Source organism: Cardiocondyla obscurior, linkage group LG01 (assembly GCF_019399895.1).
Source record: "Cardiocondyla obscurior isolate alpha-2009 linkage group LG01, Cobs3.1, whole genome shotgun sequence".
NCBI lineage: Eukaryota > Metazoa > Arthropoda > Insecta > Hymenoptera > Formicidae > Cardiocondyla > Cardiocondyla obscurior.
This window is the reverse complement of record NC_091864.1, coordinates 7,820,970-7,836,768: the sequence shown is the minus strand read 5'-3', so window position 1 is coordinate 7,836,768 and position 15,799 is coordinate 7,820,970. Positions and strand designations below refer to the sequence as shown.

The following is a 15,799-nucleotide window of genomic DNA, read 5'->3' as shown; positions in this document are numbered from 1 at the left end:
ATCTTAAAAAAAAAAAAAAAAAAAAGTTGCAAGTGTACAGCGCGCAATTGCGGCCGCGGCGCGCTCGGGAACGTGCGTGCGTGAGCATGCGCACTTCCCGTCTCTCGCCGTCTCGCTCTCTCCACCGCGTGCGCTCCCGAAGGAACCGTCGGAGGAACGAGTGGACTTGTCGCGTCGCGGGTAGATCGATGGTGTGCGATCGTATCTCGTACGACGTCCCGTGTGTCCCGTTGCGAGTCGATCGGCAGCCCAGGGCGAAGCGAGCCAGCCGGAAGTGGCCCGTCGGCGACGGCGTTGTGTCGCGTCGTCCGGAAGGTGCGCCGGCACGTCGTCTCCGCGATGTCCCTCCGCCGCGCCGAATCGCGGCGGCGCGCGCTAATTACCTCCGCTCCGCCCGCCGCGTAATTCGCGATGAGCCGACACGTCCCCGTCGCGTGAGAGCCGACGCCGCGGAGGCCCGACGAGGTGAGTTGTCGCCCACCAGTCAACCAGTCGTACGTGCCCCGACGAAGTAAACACGGCGCTCCTTCGTCGCCGCGTGGACGTTTTCCACCAGCACATTGCGCCTCTCCGCCTCTTTCTCTCTTTCTTCATCTCGCGCGAATTCGTTATCGCGTCTTGAACTGTTCCGACGGCGACCGACCCTGCCCCGACGCGGAAGAATGCGGCGCTCTTGCGTCAGATTAACGTTGACTGCGAATTGTCGATCCTAGATCCGCGATGAGTTCGCAGCCGATCGTGGTGCCCGGCGGTGAGCATCAGCGCCTGCAGCCGGAGACCCATTCCGTGCCGGTTGGCAGCTCGGCGGACACCTTTAAGACCATGACACCACCGAACGTCAGCCGATCCCTGAGCCGTAAGTACGCTATTCCATATTAACGTGACGATATACACGATGTACGTTTTAATGAGAACACGTCGGGAATAAATAGCAAGCGCAGTAGTGCCAGCACGTAAACAATTCAATTAGCATTCAATTACAATGATATTATTATCTCTCAGTTAATTTATCGTGTGATCGTTCTATATATAATAATTAAGAAATGTAAGAAGTTATAAGATTGTTGTGAGATGCAATTAAGCGTAAAGACGCAGGACTAAACGAGCAGTAAAACTTACGAACGTTCACACAACTGCGTATATTTTTTTTTTTTAGACAATTCATGAAACTTTATGAAACTACTTTAAGCATTTTCCGCGTGCGTATGTGTGCGTGCTGCGTGGTGGTGGTGGTGGTGTGTGTGTTGTCATTGACATTTGAACTATATCAATTAAGAACATAGATGTAATTGCGGCATGTTTTTGCAAAAATTTCCCCTATCATTAGTGATCTAAGTAAGATCTAATAGATGTAATATATGACGTTATTAAATTACATACAACATTTTTTACATTTACATAACACTTATATTTACATACATGCGTTAATTACTTATATTAACGCTTTACAGTTATTTATGAACAAATAAGTTTTTTTTTATTTTTTTTTTTTAAAAGTAGAAAATATTTTTACAAGTTGAAATAATTCAAAATATTTCTTAAACTCTAAATCTCTAGAAGAGTTCTTAACTGGCAAAGATAAAACGATGCATTCAATAAGATTTTAATGCATTAAAAAAGAATTTAATCTCCGTTTTCCATTGAAGTATATTTAATTATATTTAATGATAATGTAGCAATCGTATTTTGTAACATTTTTATTAAGAAAAGTATTTATATATTGCCTGCGCGTGTCTTCATTTTGTTCTTGGTATGTCAAACTATATAATAATCTTGACAATGAAAGTACCCCAGATGTATAGTTATGACAGCTTATTAATATGAATGAAATGCAGTACTGTAGCACTGTTGGAAAAATGGAAATCAATACCTGGGTAACAAACCATTATATTATAGCAGGAATCCCTACTGCTATAAGCACGGTAGTTTGTTGTGGATAATAACTTGTGCTCTACGACCTACTTTTCTACCGGTCTTATCCTGCAATATACAATGAGGACAATGCGTATGATTTTACATTGACGTACATGAAACTGTAAATCCACCGGGTCAAGCGCAATAGTGTAGTCAGTGTTTTAGATAACATTTTTCATAAGACAGTACTTCTCAGCGTACAAGTATTACCACTATCATGAAAAACACTCAATGAACAAAACAGCAAGAAAGAATACAGCACTCAAACAATGTTTCCAAGCTCTGCAAATATATGTCGTGTCGTGTACGTGTGTCTAAATTATTTTTACTAATAATTTGTATTACATTGTGATATATTTTGTTTGCAACACTTTAACAGTTGAGGCAGCACTGCTACAAAAAAGTGTGTGCTGCTCACTGTACTGTTTTGCGGATAACTTTAGTTTTCTCCCTTTTGTAAAGACATATCGGTATGTAATCTGCTTGGCTGGCACGCAACAATATAAACTTAAAGCACAATTTAAAGCACAACTTAAAGCATGGCTGAGGTATTTTCTCTATTGTGCATGTGCAAAATAGGCATACACTTTTTCTTTCTTTTTCCTCTTTTTTTTTTGTAGCATATGTACATATATGAGCAGCAGAGTATATTTCTTACTCAACAGTAAACAATCATTCTTGTTTTTTTTATTTTTTTATTTTTTTTTTGCAATTGTCATCTCATTTATCACACAATGGATAATAATATTGCAACATTCCTTTATCACTATATGTTAATTTCATCTGTTTGCCACGTAGACGTAAATTTTGACTGTCGATTAGTTTCGTCCGAACGGTCCTTTGAGCGACGGTTCCTATTTTTTCAATGTGCCGTCAGATAAGATAATAAATATTGAGTGCAATTGAATAAGTGCTAAATATATAGAGCCAGCGGATCGACAACCTCGAAGAGGCAGCATTCAAGCACAGTCTACACCATTACCTAAACTTCCATCAACTGAGTCCCTTTCGACAAGCATTAATATTACCACCGGTGCATCGCCGATCTCACCAGGTATAAATCTAGAAATATTTATGAGAATAATACATCGCTGTTAGTTTGGGATAATTTTAAACAGTTGCAGCTTCTCAAATTTGATTAGCGTTACTTACCTATGTTCTATGCAATAGATGTACATGTGCTAAAAGAATTTTTTTTATGTATGGCTTACATAGCTTTTTTCTAATCTAAACGTTTGCGTTTCATTTTATGTACAGTTTTTCTTTACGAAGTTTGATGCTTTCTAGGTATACGTATAACAATGTTATTTAATGCTTATTAAGTGCATTGTGCAAGCTTGTAAAATAAACGAAACAAATGTTATTTAATTAATAATTTATTATTGAGGGCATAGATGCGTACCTGATTATATGACTGTAATATGACCGTAGTAATGCAACAGCATAGATGTTTATGACTAATTATATTATGCGAGCTGTTTCATAAGGTTTGCGTTAAACATTACACTTTTATAGACTGGTAAATGTTATTTGTTTTTTTTTCTCCTTATTTTTAAGCCCATTGCATGCTCCCTTTCAGTATTTAATTTTTTATATCAAATATTTCTCTGCAAAGTAGTAAATAATTTTTTCCAAGCATGATTTTTGTTCAAGTAGCATTAGATTAGTTAACATCTTTGAAAATTTATATATTGATTTCTTATTTTTGAATAATTAAAGTAAAATTATTTTATTTGAATGATAACGGTAAAAATTTAATTTAAATGCAATAACAATTTTTTGAATATCTCCTTTTTATTTAATAATAATTTATATATTTTGTGTGGTTTAAGTTATTAAAAAATGTACGTAATATCGAGTCAATAGTATATGTAATTAAATGTATTTAAACAGAATAAAATCTTAATATTAAACAACTTGTGTGCCGTACTCGTAGCACAAATCAAGATAATGAATTTAATTGTTAATATTGTTATTAAATTATCTTTTGATTAGTAATGTGAATAAAATTTGTTAAGACTTATTTAATATTTTTCATATATAACAAATTATCTTGATTTGTTCAACTGTAATGTAGAAAACATAATATTTGTTACTATTTTATTATTTTGTATTATTCTAGTTGGTTGAATGCGTGGTTATATATAGGATTTAATTTATATAAGAAAAATATGGAATAACACGTTTGTATTCTTTTCTATCTTAAAAAGTTGGTGCGTTACGCATGAATTAGGTTTTTAATTGACAGATGAACTTGTAAGAAGTAAAAGAAAAAAAAAAAAAATTAAATTTAAATAAATTAAAAAATATAATACAATTATAAAGGCTGGTTAGCCGAGCGTCTATGATACCCGCCTAGTATTCAGAGGAGCGCGGGGGTAGACCAGACCGGGTTCGAATCCCGACGTGATTATTTTATTTAAATAAATAAATAAATAAAAAAAAACAATTTTGCACACTTAAAAATTAATTAATTATTTCGTGCAACGTTCGGTATATGGTGAACGGTTACCACTTATTTAAGGACTGAGTGAGATAAAATTTAACTGTATTTAGGAGTAGGATGTTTAAACGTGTAAGAAGGAAAGAAGAAAAAAAAAATTTTAATTTTGCACGCTTTAAAATTAATCTATTATTTCATACAACGTTTATTATATGGTGAACGGTTACCTCTTTTTTAAGGACTGAGTGAGGTAAAATTTAACTGTACTTAGTACTAGGATATTTAAACGTGAAAATGGGGAAAAAATTGCTACTACTGTTTTTTTTTTTTAATAATTATTAGAACAAACCATTTTTTTCTTTTTTTTTTTAAATTTAATTTTATAAAACATCTTTTAGATTGATTTTCTCTTGGAGAATAAAAATAAAATTATATTAAAAAATAACGCGCGCATGGTTTGTTCTAGTAAATATGAAAAGAGTAATGTAATTTTTATATATTTTTGTAATGTATAAATATACATTATCTCTCTTTCTCTAAAAATACTATATTTAGATTTTTTTTTTTTTTTTTTTTTTTTTTACTTTAAACCAATTTAATAAGCGATTGGTTTTAGGATAAGAATAACTAATTTATTCGTTTATCTAAAATTGTATTTATAAATGTAAGTGTGTGTGTAATTTAATAAAAATATATAGTATGTGAAATATTACATATACTAGTTACATTACGTGTAAAGAACTAGTATGTATTTTATTTCAAGATTTAATTATTGTACAAAGTATAATTGCACAAAATTGTACATGTTATAGGGATCTCGGGAATGGGCGAAGGTAGTCAGAAAATGGATAATTTATCAGAAAAGGTAAATAAGTTTATATAATTAATTTGCTTATTAAATAAATTTATTTTAATTGGCATTATAAATAAATTACATTTTTTATGATATTTTTAGTCGTTAGAATCCTGCAAATTAACACGAAAAGAATCCTATAAGGCTCAAAGGAAGAATTATCGAATGGAAAAGAAAAGGGTGGCCAACGAACTATTAAGTTCTTTCAAAGATCCGACTGTTATTGTTATGAGTGATTGGTTAAAGGTTCGTGGCACGTTAAAAGGTTGGACCAAGTTATGGTGTATTTTAAAGCCTGGATTACTGCTGCTGTATAAAAGTCCAAAAACAAAAGTTCGTATTTGCAATCTTTCTTATTTTTTAACTGCAGTTTCTTTATATTTCTCAGCTGATTCTATCTAATTATACACTTGTTACAGAGCAACCACTGGGTAGGAACGGTATTACTCAATACGTGTCAAGTCATAGAACGTCCGAGTAAGAAGGATGGATTTTGTTTTAAATTATTTCATCCTTTGGAACAATCTATATGGGCCCCTCGAGGACCAGAGAAAGAAGCTATTGGTATCATTATGTATATTCTACGTATACTGCTTGCTGCATGTAACAATTATATTTTTTTTCACATTATATTAATTGAAAACTTATATTTTTATTTAGTAGATTAATATCGATCTATTTATATACATGCAATATATATAGCCAACGTTATAGACGTTGTAGAATTTTATCTAATTATTAAATTAACTAATTAAATTTAATTTTTAATAATTATTTTAATTCTAACTAAAATTTAATATTTTCTAGGTGCTGTTGTACAACCTTTGCCAACATCTTACTTAATTTTTCGCGCACCGTCCCAAGCGGCAGGCAAATGTTGGTTGGACGCACTAGAATTGTCGTTACGCTGTTCTTCGTTAATAGTGCGCTCGACAAGCGCATTACCGCGTCCTTTGCCACACGATGCAACCACCACTCATGAGACTCAATGGAGCGAGGCTGACTATGAAAAGCACTTTGATGATCATGGTCAGTATCATTGACATGGCTTCCTACTTACTATATTTAAAAAATATTTAAATATAATTTGCAATAAGAGCAAAACTTGTACTTAAATGAGAACTTTTACGAAATTTTTACTATTTTAATAGCACGATTATATTTTAATATTTTTTTACGTGTCTTTTGATCTGTGAATTAATTAATTTGAAGTTATTTCACATTATAATGCGAAACCTTCCGAACCATAATTAAAGTATAAAACTATATATAATGTATAAATATAATAATATTATTTACATTTTAATATAAACTTATTACGTATCGAGAAGTTTTATATAAAACAAAAGAAAATATATCGATATTTTTGATAGAACAGTATAAATATAAGGATATAAGGATAAAGCATTGAATTTATAAAAGCATTTAATCATTAGAGAAGTATATTATGCAAGACGTGGAGTTTGAGAATGATGCATGATGATTTTTTGATTTGCATTTCTACTAATCAAAGTAATTGATTGCATATTAATTTCGTGTCAGTTTTATAACCAACCAAACAGACACTTTTTTATCTTAAAGTATCCAATAAATTTGAATAACTAAATTTATTACAAAGTTTAAAGTAATGGTATTTTTTTAAATTTATAAATTTTATTAATAATGATTGTTCGCTGTTACTTTTTTCTTTCTATTTATCTGCTATCCTGCTTTTTACACTAGTAGTATATTTAAGTCGCTACGCTCCAAGAACACCTACGACACCTCAAAGGCGCTTACTCTCGTGTCCGCAACCACTCTCGCCTACTATCAATCGCGATTTTAGAAGCCTTTGTCCCTCACCAACTCCAATGTTTCAACATCTTTGCCATGCAGTTACATATTGGGAAAAGCTCTTACTTGACCGATCTCCCACACCTGGCACAGACCAAGAAAACATTACGCCTTCAGTTTCTAATGAAGACCCAGATAATCAACTATCTGGATCTTCATGTTTCACGTCTGCATCCCACCCATTAATTTCCCCAGCACGTCGCATGACCGTCTCTTCCGTATATGCTTTAGAATATGATACCCGACAAGTAGTAACGCTAGATCCTGTATACACCTTGCATACAGACCTGGACGACATTAGTCAGCCGGAAAATGGAGTAGTAGCTGATGCTGAAATCAGTGCATCAGATAGCGAGTCCGAGGCATCGGCCAAGGAAGATCAATCATCAGAACCAATCACTGAAACGCCATATGTATCTAATGAAAACGAAGTTCTTGGAACGGTAAGCACGCTTAATACAATTTTTAATTAAATAAATAATTAATGTACCGTTGCAGTCTGTGTTTTACGAAAATTGTTTGTCTGAAATTTTTTTAATCTTATCATGAATATATCATAAGAGCTGCATTTATTTCGTATAATATTGTACTACTATTAATTAATAGGCCGGCGAAGTTGTTACGGAATTGCAAGAAGAGCAAAAATCTTTGATATGGTTTTTAATGAAACAAGTTCGTCCTGGCATGGATTTATCTAAAGTTGTATTGCCAACTTTCATTCTGGAATCACGTTCATTTCTGGAAAAATTAGCCGATTCGTATTATCACGCCGATTTATTGTCTCAGTTAGTAAAATATAGTAACACAATTGTATTAGTATTTTACTTCGCACAATTCATATAAAAATTAATGCTGTATTAATTTTATTTTATTTTTACAGAGCAGTGTTGGAGGATGATGCATTTACACGTATGAAAGCAGTAGTAAAATGGTACTTATCGGGATTTTACAAAAAACCACAAGGTTTAAAAAAGCCTTACAATCCACTTTTGGGCGAAACATTCCGTTGTTATTGGCAACATCCTAATGGTTCAAGGACATTCTATTTAGCTGAACAAGTAATGTTTCAAAAGATATATTAAAGATATTAAATTTCCAAATAATAAATTACCAATAAATTCAGAAAATAATATTATATTTTATTCTAACATTTGTTTAAATATTCTTTTAGTTATCGCATCATCCGCCTATCTCAGGATTTTATGTGACAAATCGCCAAGATGGATTTACTATTAGCGCTACGATTATTGCAAAATCTAAATTTTATGGTAATTAATTTGTTTAATATAAAATATAAAAATGTTTAATATTTTTATTATATATAGTGACAACGTGATTGAATAACATGTATGTATTTTTATAGGAAATTCTACCTCTGCAGTTTTGGATGGTATTGCCGTATTAACAATGCTACCAAGAGGTGAAGATTATACAATGACGATTCCTTATGCACATTGCAAAGGTATTCTTATGGGAACATTGTCTATGGAACTCGGTGGAAAAGTAAACATAATATGCGAGAAAACCGGCTATCACACCGAATTGGAATTTAAACTTAAGGTAACAAGCAGAATATTTTATTGTTTTTACACATTTGTCAGAATTACTTAAAAAATTGTCATTAAAAATAATAAATGAGAATATTTTCAGCCATTTCTTGGTGGTTCGGAATTCATGAATCAAGTTGTGGGACGAATACGTTTAGGAAAGGAAACTTTGGCTACTATTTCTGGATATTGGGATGGCTTGATTTCAATAACGGACAAGCGGACAGGAGTAAGATAAGCTTTAATTTTCGTTGATAATTTTAGACAATTTTCTCAATTTAATTATTGATTTTTTATTTTACAGCAAGAGAGTATTTTCTTCAATCCAACTCCAGAAGTACGCAAAAAAAGGTTGAAGAAGTATACTGTTCCTTTAGAATATCAAGGACCATGGGAAAGTGAAAAATTGTGGTACGCTGTTACACAAGCCATTAATAAGGATGATCAAATTGCTGCTACTGACGCCAAAACTCGTCTCGAAGAAGCACAAAGAGAACGAGCTAAAGAGCGAAAGAGTCTAGGACAAGAATGGATTCCAAAATATTTCGTTCAAGTGCGAAATACATGTTTCTTATATATTTGTTGCATGTTAATATTTAAAAATAATTTCTAATTTTTTGCTCTTATTCTATTAGGATATTATAACTGGAAACTGGGTTTATCGACATGCCGACGTAAGACCATGGGATCCAAGAAACGACGTAATACAGTATGAAGAAAATTATATAGTACGCACAAAGACCAGACATAAAACACCTATTATGCGTACTGGTAGTATTGTTTCTACTGATCCACAATCACAGGTACAGCGATATAAGACGTAATTTGTACTGCATGTCGTTTTAACATTCTAACACTATAAGTAATAAGTACTTTAATCGTTTTACGTGTCTATTTTTTTTTACTATTTCCGGCAATATTACTTAACAACTGCATGTTACACTGCTTTATTTGGTTTACTACTTATGAATTTGAATAAGATTGTATACAACTCTGATTTTTAATAAACTTACATTGTTCGACTTGTAGTTTATCGTGTTGCGTAATTATTATAATTTACTGTTTGCGTTTTACATATACGATCATTATAATTGAGAAAACATTAATTTAAATAGTTTTAAGTATTAAAAGACAAGATTTTTACTTAATTTAACTTTTAGGAAACGCTGACTATAGCACCTTATATTATTGCGCCAAGAATGAAGTTTTTGAAATGTGTCGTGCATGTTTTAATTTAATTAGTCATTCTAATTATAAATTTTTGCAGATTCCATTATTACAAGCTGAATCACGTTCCTCCTTATCAGTGCTCAAATCTTCTAAGAGACAACTTTCAAATAATATGCCTTTGGCAGATCCAACTCATGATTCTGGAAGCTCATCTGCAGAAGCACATACTGATTCTAGTCAATCCTTAGGAAAAAGAAAACGTTCAACTGCTAGGTAAGTACGTTAACGTGTAATAAATTGTTTTGGAAATTATACAATTATGTGCGTTAGTAATGCACGCAAAATGTATAGTTTCTGACGATAGAAATTAAAATATACTTATTTTAGGTTAATTGACATAATGAAAGGAATAGATCATCAAATGATAGAACATACTGAAAAATTGAATCGTATACAACAGATCGTAGAACAAGTTGTGAAAAAGCAAAGAGAATCTGGTGAACAACATCATAATATTAATATGTTTAAAAACTTCGTGGATACCATACTTATTATCATTATCGTTTTTTCCGTGCAATATTTTGTAAATATATGGAATAATGATCCTACTAAGGACCCTACTAAAGGTTAAGGGATTTAGTAAGATCATTTTCTGTATCTGTCTTATTACATTCGTTCTTCGAATTATATATACCATTCATTTTCCTACTTCTTAAAATTTTTAGTGTGGTGTCGGTATTTTATGATTATGGTAAAATGGATTATTTTGCAGGAAAAAATATAATAATTTTTAATACGATATATGGGATACATTCTCATCGATATAGAAATAAGATATATATAAAAAAGATATATATATATATATATTATTTGAGAAAAATTCTATATGTTAGATCCAGTGTAATGGTATTTTGTTATAGTTGCAGAGGTAAGAAAAGTTTAAGTACAGGAAATTAACAATCTACATGAGCTTATATACTGTATATAGAGCTTAAGTATAATCTTGCAAGAGCTATAATAGGTCTTGAATTGCTACAATTTTTATTGCAACCAGCCAGTACTAAATTGTAATATAATCACGTAATTGTTGTAAAAATATTGTTCAAACGTCACTCTTTTGCAGCTAATTTATTATACAATCCCGTTATATTTATGAATACTTCTATATTAATTCATTATAACAGCCTGTAATTTGATTCTAATGTTATAACAAATTTATAACAATTTACTATATTAAGCTAACTCATTTATAATTGTAAATTAAATATTATTATCATTAATTATCTATTAATTTGTGTCAAAATATTCTCAATAATATTGATAAAAAGTTTTCTTTAAAATTCGGTATAGAAAAATCTTATATTTTATTTACTACTAAGCTTCACATGTGATATCTTAATGTAGCAATAGTATCAAATTTGTATATATAAAAGAATTTATTTACTTCGCTTTACGCCAAACACGATATAATTTTTTTTTTAATCAGTAAAAATATTTATGTAATTTTTGGAAATTTTAAATTCAATAAAATAATATAGTTTAATAAACTACACTGTGACATATGGTTACCTAATTATAATTATATAATTATTATAAAATATGCCCAAATTTGTGCAAAATTGTGAAACAAAAACGTAAATAACTTGCCAAAAAGCTTTTTCGTATATTTATTTAATTATATTTTAAAATTATATATTAAAAATAATTTTATCTGGTCATTATTTATGTACAATACTTTTATTTGTTATATTATATTGGTTATAATTTGTTCTTGAATTATGGAAGAAAAGAAGCAAAGCTTCTTTTGATACGTATTTATTAAGCTATTATCAATTTATATTGTTAATATTGTATATGCAAAGAAAAACACATGCTAAATAAGAATATGTAAATTTCTATATATAATTAAAGTATATTTTCGAAGTTATATTTCGAAATTATTACTTTAACTGTAATTTGTCACGTTATGCCATCATAGTCACAATTTGTTATAAATTACTAAATTTATATATTTTTTAATAAAAGATTATCTATCTAAGTATGAATTGTAGTAATGGGACTATGCAACTTATTACGTATATTTGTATATATATTTTTTTGCAATTTTTTTTTATATTTCATAAAGTAATGGTGAGATATATTTTATTTCGTAATTAAATCACTATCTTATTTTATGTTAAAGATGTATTGAATTTTTATAAAACAAATGTATTTTGCAAAAAGGGTAAAAAGAGATTCAATATAATTTACTGTTTAACTGATTATAAATATGAAAGGAAATTATAAATATGTATACACAAATGTACTTGTTATTCTGTAATCAATGTAATATATTTAATTAACAAAAGAATATAAATCGATCATTAATCATCACAATCAAACATATTCACGCATATAGTAAACTGCGAATTTCTGCGAATAAGTAGATATGTTCAATTAATAAAACCATATTGTTTGTCAAAATTACTTGTGTCAAAATAACTGCAACTTTTTTCGTCAAAAGTTTAATAGAACAATTTTTTCGCACTACAATGGAAAAGATATCGATAACATCGCAAATGCTACGCGCAGCCGTGGAGGAACTGCAAAAGTTTCAGTTATTTGTAAAATTACAAAATTTAAGAGATTATATACAAGGGCATTATCCAGTTGAAACCGATATCACAGTCTTCGAACAGGAGTTACAGGAGGCATTAAAACATGCTGTTCGCATTGGATTACTTATCAAACATGGATACGACCAATATTACATCCCAACTTTACGGGAAGAAGCTAACGCTGTTAAAACAGCGTTCAACGCATTTTCGGAGATATACAAAAAGGTAATGTATACAATAATCTTTAATATTAATCATTGCGTTGTACAGTAAATCTATTCGTTTTTTTATTTATGTAAAGCAATTTTAAAACTTGGAACAAAAACTTACGTATTAACGATACTAAAAGGCCGTATCAGAAACAAATAAAATATACAAATCCGTCTAAGAACAATGAAACTAATGCTAACAAAGATTCAGATTATTTTTTTCTAATCCGAGGAATAATTACGACTGGAGTCCGAGTACAGAGAAAGAATTACTTGTATCATAAAACTCTTGTTCGTCACTATCCTCACAAGTTTCTTCTTTTTCTTTTTCTTCGTTTATTACATGTTCCTTCTTTTTGTGTTTCTTTACCTTTTGTTTTTTATTCTCATCAGTTTTTATCTGTAAGGCGGTTTTTAATAAAGGTTTTGCTTTGGTTAAAAGTGTATTAAACAAATGTAACAAACTTGCAGAATTTTGCAGTATTAAGTTAATATAAGCTTCAACGTTGTCGCGCTTTTTAAAATTGCTACATAAATTATATAACAATGTACCGTTGTACACGGCAGAAAGCTTAGTTGGCTCATATGGATAGTTCAATAATGAGTTTAAGTGATCAGTGTGTATTACGCAATTTTGAAACTCTGCAAAATTATGAATAATTGAGATATCGTATTTCTTCGGCTGAGAATATAGTTTTCGATCTATTTCGAAGTTAGATATAAAGAATCTAGACGCGAGAAAACAATCGTCAACGTTAACAGCATAAACTGCAGCCGTAAGTGTAGTATCGACTGGATACTGTGGCTGATACTTCTTTGTCTGCCTGTCTCTTTGAATATCTTCTACAATTTTATTACACTTCTGATGGAATTTCGCGAGAACTCTAAATTGAGTACCTATATTGCAATCGATTATGTTAAATAACATAGCGAACAGCAAAGCGTATATGTGACACCTCAACTTAGACGGTTCCTCATGTTGATCTATCCAGTATTTTATAGTCGCAAGATACAACATCCAATTTGACGGAAATTCATTAATGTCGCGTGCGTTATAGATCCCTAAAGTGGAATTTAAAATTTCTTTCCTGACGACGAAGGGTATTTCTCTCAGATTCAATAAGCAAGGTAACTTACACCCGAGTATGTTGTCACAATATTCTAACTGATAACGTTGTATTCCCCTATTCATATCTCTAGTTACATACTCCAAACTGGGCTTACTTTTGTTAACCGATATTAATATAGCATAAATGACGCTTATTATTTTTAAAGCTACAAATAGAGTCGAAACAGAAGTAGGATCTTCGAGCTGGGCACGGCTGATGTATAACTTTCTTATTATCACGTCTAGGAAATAGCTGGGATATCTGTTCTGTTGAAACTCGGTAATGAACCAGGCAGGTAAATTATTAACCAACGACTCGTTAGAAACCAATTGTTTGTCTTCTAGAATGCTCGCTGCTTCCTCTTCGTCTTTTTTCTCTTCCTCGTCGCTTTGTTCCGCCTCAGTCGGCTCGTCTTCCTCGTACGTTAAATTATATATGTCACCTTCAAACTTGAACTTTTTGCTCACGTTATCCATGCTCGCCTTAAAACATACTTCTGCGGAAAAACCCAATATCTTTAACACGCTCAACGGCGCGTCGACGTAGCTGTTCATTATCATTTCGATTTTGTTTAATATATTTTTCCGTTCTTCTTTTCGCAATCTGCTTAATATTCCTATTATGGCTTCGTTCAAAGTCCGTCTTCGCAGCCAATGTAATATCCCGTCTATTTTCCGGTGTTGTTCGGTGCTGTATCTTTTCCTAATTTGCGGCAGATGATTGAAGAACTTTTTAAACGTGCGCTGCTTCACATAGTCATTTCCTAATAATACCGCTGCTAAGAACAGCGAGGTTTGATTCAATCCATAATACGTTTTAAAAAGTTTGTCAATCGAATAAATCCTGCAATGTTTCACGAATCCATTGCCGCTTGGATTAGGCATTATGTTATTTTCGAACGTGTTAAATGGTATGTATAACGATCCGTAGATGTAAAAATCAGAGTCGTAACTTAAAACAGGACAATTGAGGCTGCGTGCTACCGCGGCTATAGTGTTGTCTGCCTCGAATACGCATCTTGCATGTTTAATCTCCAGCTCGTTCATTACGTCTATGAAAACCTTAGTTAAGCTGAGAGGAAAGAATTTCGTCCGTTCTTGCGTGGAAAAAGTGTAGTTCGATGCGATCTCAATTTTCTGTTTTACTCGAGACATGATAGTCTTCATCTTCTTGTTTTCAGCACCGCCGTCAATTATAACCAGAGGTGTGACGTTGCATCTTAAAAGATCACCAAAAAACTCCCTTACACATTGCGCATATTTATCGTAATCTCCTCCAAAAGCACAATTGCATTTAGCATGCCACATGTACAGTTGGCATATTACACAGTGGCCATCGATTACCAAGTACGTGTCATGTAGCATGTAATTTTCAAGGTAGCGCTCAGAATTATTTAAAATATAAGACGTTAGGCCCGGTATTCCCATTTTAATGATCGATATTCTTTAATGAAAAAATAAACAATTTTATTCAGCATCCACGCAAATTTCTGTAAAATGTTTTAATTACGTTGACAGATATCGCAGCCTGAAACTTAACCTGAAAATATCCGTTACATTTGCTTTATTAAATTACGTTCTTTACGAAAGCTTTTTTCTACTTACTTTAATATTTTCGTGGTTCGTCGCGTCAACTAATACGTTAGAGGTAGGCCATAAGTCGATACACATCTCTACTAAGTTTTTGGTTTTTATACAAGTGACCGAACAGCAAGCTGTACAACACCGGACTGACGTCCATACTGAGTTCAACGAAAACTAAATGCTACGTCGACCACGTCCATCGGTTCGTGTTTATGCTACGTTTCGATTCTCAAGAAACCCGAGAACTCCAAGAACCCCACGTGATTAAAAATACTCGAAATAAAACCTTGGAGGGATCTAGAAGCACAATCGGTCAGCGAGCTATTCGACTCGATAAACTCTGATAAACTCATAGGCCGGTATTCATAATCGGTTCCTATTTCAAGATCACTTTAAACAAAGTCTTAAGACGAAAATATGGCTGTTATTGGTTTAAAATAAAATAAGACTGTACTGGAGACAATTTTAAATATAAGAACCGACTATGAATACCGGTTATAAGGTGATATTACAAATAAGAATTATCTTATGTAAATAGAAG

General features: G+C 32.0%; 2 protein-coding genes across 9 annotated transcripts; one reads left to right on the top strand and one right to left on the bottom strand.

Moving 5' to 3' along the window:
• The first annotated feature begins 145 nt into the window (after positions 1–145).
• On the top strand, positions 146–11,687 carry Orp8 (Oxysterol-binding protein-related protein 8). Of its 7 annotated transcripts, XM_070675225.1 has the most exons (17): positions 146–465; positions 714–856; positions 2,840–2,968; positions 5,170–5,222; positions 5,313–5,543; positions 5,630–5,774; positions 6,018–6,239; positions 6,936–7,486; positions 7,650–7,828; positions 7,924–8,101; positions 8,215–8,311; positions 8,407–8,603; positions 8,694–8,819; positions 8,895–9,143; positions 9,226–9,393; positions 9,858–10,033; positions 10,148–11,687. In XM_070675225.1, the coding sequence occupies exons 2-17, from the start codon at positions 721–723 to the stop codon at positions 10,389–10,391; spliced, it is 3,081 nt and encodes a 1,026-aa protein (XP_070531326.1). In that variant the 5' UTR covers positions 146–465; positions 714–720; the 3' UTR covers positions 10,392–11,687. The 7 variants fall into 7 exon arrangements, with proteins under 7 accessions (XP_070531326.1, XP_070531348.1, XP_070531338.1 ...); XM_070675247.1 differs by lacking the exon at positions 146–465 and having other exon boundaries at positions 472–856; positions 7,329–7,486; XM_070675237.1 differs by lacking the exon at positions 146–465 and having other exon boundaries at positions 472–856; positions 7,275–7,486.
• Positions 11,688–12,063: 376 nt separating this feature from the next.
• Ast (protein asteroid) lies at positions 12,064–15,768 on the bottom strand. 2 transcript variants are annotated; one of them, XM_070675303.1, is made up of 2 exons: positions 15,280–15,768; positions 12,064–15,214 (listed from the first exon to the last, which is right to left on the bottom strand). In XM_070675303.1, exon 2 carries the CDS (start codon positions 15,100–15,102, stop codon positions 12,805–12,807), a length of 2,298 nt encoding a protein of 765 aa, XP_070531404.1. In that variant the 5' UTR covers positions 15,103–15,214; positions 15,280–15,768; the 3' UTR covers positions 12,064–12,804. The 2 variants fall into 2 exon arrangements, with proteins under 2 accessions (XP_070531404.1, XP_070531413.1); XM_070675312.1 differs by having other exon boundaries at positions 12,064–14,893.
• Between the last annotated feature and the right edge of the window lie 31 nt (positions 15,769–15,799).

Bases quoted from the DNA above. Each gene is read 5' to 3' on its own strand.
- Orp8 (XM_070675225.1), top strand. From the start codon at position 721: ATGAGTTCGCAGCCGATCGTGGTGCCCGGCGGTGAGCATCAGCGCCTG. The intron at 8,312-8,406 runs GTAATTAATTTG...GTATTTTTATAG, and splicing joins TGCAAAATCTAAATTTTATG to GAAATTCTACCTCTGCAGTT. The intron at 9,394-9,857 runs GTACAGCGATAT...AAATTTTTGCAG, and splicing joins CTACTGATCCACAATCACAG to ATTCCATTATTACAAGCTGA.
- Ast (XM_070675303.1), bottom strand. From the start codon at position 15,102: ATGGGAATACCGGGCCTAACGTCTTATATTTTAAATAATTCTGAGCGC.